Source organism: Apus apus, chromosome 4, assembly GCF_020740795.1.
Source record: "Apus apus isolate bApuApu2 chromosome 4, bApuApu2.pri.cur, whole genome shotgun sequence".
Taxonomy (NCBI): Eukaryota; Metazoa; Chordata; class Aves; order Apodiformes; family Apodidae; genus Apus; species Apus apus.
This window is the reverse complement of record NC_067285.1, coordinates 90,739,679-90,745,818: the sequence shown is the minus strand read 5'-3', so window position 1 is coordinate 90,745,818 and position 6,140 is coordinate 90,739,679. Positions and strand designations below refer to the sequence as shown.

The window sequence follows — 6,140 nt, the reverse complement described above, 5'->3', positions numbered from 1 at the left end:
CTGAGGAGATCCGCTGCCTTCCCGCCCCTCCCCAAAGCCGGGGGCCTTGCCAGCGTTTGCCCCCTCCCCGAAAGGTGCCCGCCCCCCCGGTGGCAGCACCGCCTGCGACGCGATGCTGGCGGCGGGGTGGTGGCGCGGGTATTTGCATGGGCTGAAGGCAAAGCGGCTTCGCCCGTCTGTTTATTTTTAGCTGGTAGCTCAGCGCAGCGCAGCTCCTCTCCGCCGGCCGGGCGGGCGGGCGGGCGGGGCGGCAGGCGCGGGAGGACCGAGCCGGCGGGGCGGGCGAGCGGGGCACCGGCGGAGAGGTTGCCGCAGGCGGGCTGCAGCCAGGCGGGCTGCGAAGTGCCGCCGGCCCCCGCCCCCGCAGCTGCCGGGCAGGGAGGAGAGGCCGGCAGCGGCCTCCGGCGTCCCCGCTGCGGCGGCGGCTCCCCGCGGGCGGGCGGATCGGTGCTTGGCTGCTGCCCCGCCGCAGCCGCGGCGCGCCGGGGCCCTGCAGATGGCCAGTCCCGGGCTGGAGCTGGGAGAGGTTCACCCTCCCCCCGAGACCCCCCAGCCTGAGTTGGCCTTCACCGAGGCTCAGAAGTGGATAGAGGTAAGACCGCGGGATGGCAGGGGTGCGGGAGCCCCATCCCCATCGGGGCGGCCCGGTGTCCTTCCCCCTCCTCATCGCGGGGTCGGTAGGCGTTTCATTCCACGCCGAGGTCCGTCCCGCCGCCCCCCTTGCTCTCTGCGGTGCAAGCAGCCGCGGCCCGCCGAGCCGCTGCGCAGCCCTCGCGTAGCCTGCGCACCTTTGGATGGACCCCTACTCCCCTTCCCCCCCGTGCATCTCGTCCAAACTTAATCTCTTAATCGTATTTCCCCTCCCCGCCCCCGGAGTTGGGATAAACGGGGCGGCTGTAAACAGGAGCCACGCAGGTGCGCGGAGCCGCGGAGTGGCCGCGTTCTCCAGCGCGGCTCCCGGCGGCGGCCAAGCCGCCCCAGCTCTGCCGGGGAAGCCGCCGGCCCTGCGCCCCGCCAGCTGCCCTTGCCCGCGCTGGTGGCCGCGGCCGCGCAGGTAACGCTCCGCACTGCGCGGAGGCGGGTCAGTACCGCTGCGGGGGTGGGGGGGTGTCCGCATAGGGGGGTCTGGAGCAGCGGTGTCCCTCGGAGGAGCCCCCCTGCAGCCCCTTCTCCCCTCCATTGCTCAGCTGAGCCGAGGAGAGACATTCAGCCTCGCTCTTCAGGCAGGGCAGAAAAATAGATCTGCTTGCTGTTGGCTGGTGCCATAAAATGCAAAGACTGGCAGGTGGTGGGTGAAATTCAATAGTTAAATATTTTGGCATGTAACAATAGAGACACTTTAAAAAGCTCTTCGTCTGATTGCTGGTATGGAACGTGTGAAGGTGGTATAAACCCATATGCCAGGGTAACAGCTCCCTTCAGCAGCAGGTTTTGAGTTTAATCTGCAGCTTTTAGTAAGCCTCTGTGGATTCTGTTTTCTGACACTGGTTAGGCAAATTGTTATTGAAATCATTGTGACTTTAAGATTCCCTGAATCTCCGTGGATTTCAGCCTGTAATGGTTCACTCTAGTATCAGCCAGAAAGGTAATGCTGTGTCAGACTTCAGGGAATTGGCACTGACACAGTCAGGTGGCTGGTGGAGGACCAAAGGCAGAAGAACAATGAGGAATGTGAAAAGAAGGGCTTTTGTGCCAAGGAAAGGTGAGTATGCAGCCTGGAAGAGGAAAGGTGAAGTGCATATAAACACTGGTTGTCTTGGGAAGATGAATTTGGTGGTTTCTGTATAGCCTTCTTTGTAGTATAGGACCAAGAGAGAGGCATATGATCCCATCATACATATGGTACATAAAATAACTTGTGACCATGAGTTTGCTGACTGCTAAGGAAGCCAAGAACTCAATGGTGAAGTAATTCTCTGTAGGTAATGAAGCTGCCAGCAATCACTCCAGGCATGATAATAATGAAGGGACTGTAAGGCTTCCTGTGTAAGAGCAGAAATTTGTGGGTCAGGCAGAAATTTCCCTCTTGGGCGTTATATTCTGCAGTTCACTAGCTGGAAGTCTTTGTGCCTGTTCTTGTGTGACCCAGAGCCTGGTGTGCAGAGCAGTAGGGCTCTTAACTCCTTCTTACCCCCATACAGGCCCAAGAGGTCCAAGCGCACTACAGAAGCTATCTGTAACTTCTTGAGCTTCCTCCTGCACTTTTTAAAATCTGCTTGATGCGTGAACGGCAAAGCTTCAATGTGCTGTTACTGTTGCCACTGTCCTCTTGCTTGGTGAGTGTGTCAGGAGCCTGGAGAATTGCCATGGCTGTGGTGTGAGAGACAAAGCATCAGCCTTTCCAGCAGTGCCCAGGTTGGATGCTCCTACCAAGAGAAAGGAGGAACAAGCTGCCAGTGAAGCAAATGTGGCTTAATTTGCCTAACACATTGTATTTCCTTTTAATCCCAGTTTGGCTTAAGCACTCAAGCATGAGGGTTGTTATCTTTTCCAATCTGGTCAGCATTCACTGTTCTAAATCTGGAAGATTTGGACTGAGTGAATTATGCAGAACTTGACACCTAGTCCAAAGTTATTGAAAGGCAGGTATCAATATTCAGTGTGCTAAGCCCTGTTGATTTGGGTGAAAACCAAAAATAGGGGTCATGTTGTGTCTGGCTACTAGACCCATCTGCTTCAGCTGGCTCTGATTGTCTCATCAATTTAATCTTTGGCCTAAAAAACATTAGCAAATGTCCAGTGTGTTGTGTCTTCCAGCCTGCTTCTGACCATTTAAAATGATATCTCTCTCAAACAAAAATAAAAGTAACCATTATGGTTGCAAGCAGGGGTGGTGGATCTCCCTAATATGGAGAGAACAGTCTAGTGAGGGTGTTAGCAATGTGAGACAGCTTGAAACCTCTCTCAGACTGTAAAATAGTGTGACACAAGGAAATTAAAGCAGAAATGGGCAGATTGAAAATGCTGAGTTTGCTGTGCATTTTTGTTTCTAACAATTAAGTTGTGTGACTTGTTAGTTGAATTCTCATCTGGTTTAAATCTTTGTGTGAGCACTGTCACAATTGTGTAGCACTGACAGGAATACACCCTGTGGTCTGCAGTGCATTTCTCCTCTGGTGAGGCTGGAAAGGGAGACTGTCCTCTTTTTTACAGATAGGGAGCCAAGACATGAAGTGATGAATATCTAGATCTGCAAGGATCGAGGTACTTTGTTTCTCTGGTTCAGAGGTCTTAGGAGTCTTGGTTTTGTTTGTTGGGTCTGTGACCTTTCACACAAGCAGGTTTTTGAGGTGTCTGAAGTTGTCTTTTCCTCTGCCAGTGTTAACTGTCATCTGGATGCTGCAGGATAGGAGAGTCTAAGTTGCACTGAAGTTTTGGGTGGCTCCTCATAATTCTCTTGTCTCTCCCTGGAGCTCTGAACAAGTAGCCATAAGGTGTTCCACTGAGTGGCAAAAAGGGCCAGACTCTTATTGCTAAGGCTGCTTATATATTTAACACTTCGTGTTTAGTAAATTGAGCAATGATAGACTTGCTGTCATCTGTATGTTGCAGAAGGTGGGATTTTGGACTTCTGTGGACTTTTAGCTTTGATCACAGGACACTTTGGGTAGGAAACCAGAGTTCAGCTTTGCTTAATTTTGCATAAATATGAACCGTGCATCCCTCTGTGTAGCAGTATACTGCTGGTATTATTTTGATTTAGTTTAGCATGTGCTGCTGAAGTGAAGAATGCCCTCTCAATGATAAACCATATTAGTAGCACTCAAAGGAATTAAAGTAAAGGTGCTGGATGAAAAAGCCTCTGAGAGAGCTACAGCAATCTGCATTATTAAAGAGGTGATATCTCATTTCAATTAATGCATCTCAGTTTCACTGAAAGAATATATGAGCTGTGTAAAGTCTAGTGGGTTACTACAGCAAAATAGCAACTCCAATTTGATCTAATGGCTTGTAATTTTAAAATGTCAAGGTGCCCAGCATGTTTGTTTAAACTAGAATAACTGATGGTTGAAAGGACATCTATATAAACAGAGTTATTCTTGCCATAAAGATTCATAAGAGAGTAATACAGTATACATTTAATACTAGTGTAACTCCTAAGGGTATTGTTATCTCCTCATCACATCTCCTACCCTTGCCTCATTAATATGCTCTCTCCTTATTTTTGAGGTTTGGTTCAATTAGGGATGGCATTTCTGTAGACTTACATTCCTTAGAAACTTTGCCGGCTGATAAGAATACTTCCTTTATAGTTTTATGGTAATAATAAACAAGTTATGTTTTTCTGTCCCCTGTGGTCAGAGCTTGACTTTGCTGCTCCCTCTACGTATGTATAGGCTAAAACCCATAAACTTCTGGTCAGTTTGCTACTTATATTTCCCTTGAGAATTCTCTTGTTAAGGAGAAATTTGCCAGCCAGAGGGGTTTGGGGTATGTATGTGTTATTTTATATTTTCCTTCTAGCAAAACACTTACCTGTGTTAGATTTCTGTATCGAAGGTGGCCTTTTTAACTTGCTAACAGTACTGTTGCTTCTAGGAGAAGTGGTGGGGCCAAGGGTATGCCTTAGTGCTTCTGGATGTGTCACATTACACAGCCGAATAGTCACGCCGCTTCTGCACCACCATCTCTGTGGAAGAATGTGAGGGGCATAAAACCAGGGAAGTAACTCAGGCAAGTAAACTTCACGTGACTGTCTCGTGCCAGGAGTCTGGAAACAAGGGTTTTATAGGGTATCTCTCTTTCTTGTGGATGAAGTACAAGAGAGCTGAGGCTTGTGGCTCCCATTGCAAAAACATAACTTCAAAAGTGATTAAGGTAGTTAATTTGCAAAATCTTTTCTAATTGGTGAAGGGACTTGATTGGAATATCTGCTGTAAGGGCCTGGAACTTGAGGAACATCAGAGATAAAGCTCTTTTAATGAAAAGTATTGATTAAGCCACCTGCTTCACTATTTGAGTAACCTCTGTCCTGTAGGAGTGTTTCTGTTTTCAAATGTGTGTAGAAATCTACTCTTCTGTGAAGCTAATTTCAAGATCCTTGAACAGGGACTCTAGTTCCTCTGAACATTGGTACTGTTCCTAGAATGGTGGTGCCTCTAGCCAGACCTGGACCTTTGGGTGCTACTTCAAGGAATTAATTTATTAAATGAGCAAATGGATTCTTAGACTAGAAACCTGTGCAAGTAAATTAGACAGGTTGCCTATTTGTGGACAAACTAAAGTTTGGCCAGATTAATCCTTCCAACAGTATCTTTGAGGCAACTATGAAGAGGCAAAAAGTGTGTGGCTGGCTGCTGGTCCTAGATGGATGTGAAAGTAGAAGTTACTATGGTTATAGTGACTGGACTTGGCGAGAAATTCTTTGCTGCTGTCTCCACATCTGCTTCTGGGCAGCATTTAGGGACTGCAGATAGGATGTCCCTCATTCTGACTAAATTAGTCGTTTAGTGGAATGGACACTAAATTGATTTAAAGGGGGTAGAAGAACCTGCCCAAAATCTTTGACCCTATCAGACTACCACCTTCTAGAAATGTTTTATTCTCCCAGTTGCCTGGCAACTGGCCTCCTGTCCTGCATACATGGACCCAATTCCCTTGTCTTGAGAACCCCTTAAGCCATTTTATAAGTAGCTCTTGGCATGGGAGTGAGAATAATCAGAACAATTATACTATTGATAAAGGGATAATGTCAGGAAATGCAGGACTGAGCTGTTAATTGTCTTAAAACAGCATTGATTTCTCTTTTCAATACTAAAATTCTTAAATAGGTGTAAAATCTGACCTTAACACCAGAGTCTGGAATGCCATTATGCAATTGGTGGTGAAGATCACTTAACGCAACTATGTAACCTCATTCCACTTGTTCTGCTAGGTAAACTGCATTTTAAAATATTTTTTAAAGGAAAATATTAGTCCTCTAGAAAGGAAGGTGAAATACTTCCCAAATATGGAGAATAAATAGCAGATGGATACAGCAGATTGTTTTCTAGCTTTTAAAATGTTTGATGATTGGGGAAGTCTAAGTTCACAACAGGTTATAAAAGCTATATTATATTTGTTTGAAAAGCCTACCAGTCTATAAGCTTTTAATCCATGGATGAATACTTTGGATCTTTGCAAACATCCCAAAAAGAGCA

General features: G+C 47.4%; 1 protein-coding gene across 6 annotated transcripts in view; it reads left to right on the top strand.

Moving 5' to 3' along the window:
• Positions 1 to 262: 262 nt before the first annotated feature.
• LIMCH1 (LIM and calponin homology domains 1) overlaps positions 263 to 6,140 on the top strand; it is a 179,294-nt gene continuing 173,416 nt past the window's right edge. For all 6 annotated transcript variants that reach the window (XM_051617424.1, XM_051617428.1, XM_051617427.1 and 3 more), the window contains exon 1: positions 263 to 592. In XM_051617424.1, the coding sequence (XP_051473384.1) occupies positions 497 to 592 (96 nt within the window). In that variant the 5' untranslated portion in view covers positions 263 to 496. The remainder of the gene's footprint in view (positions 593 to 6,140) is intronic.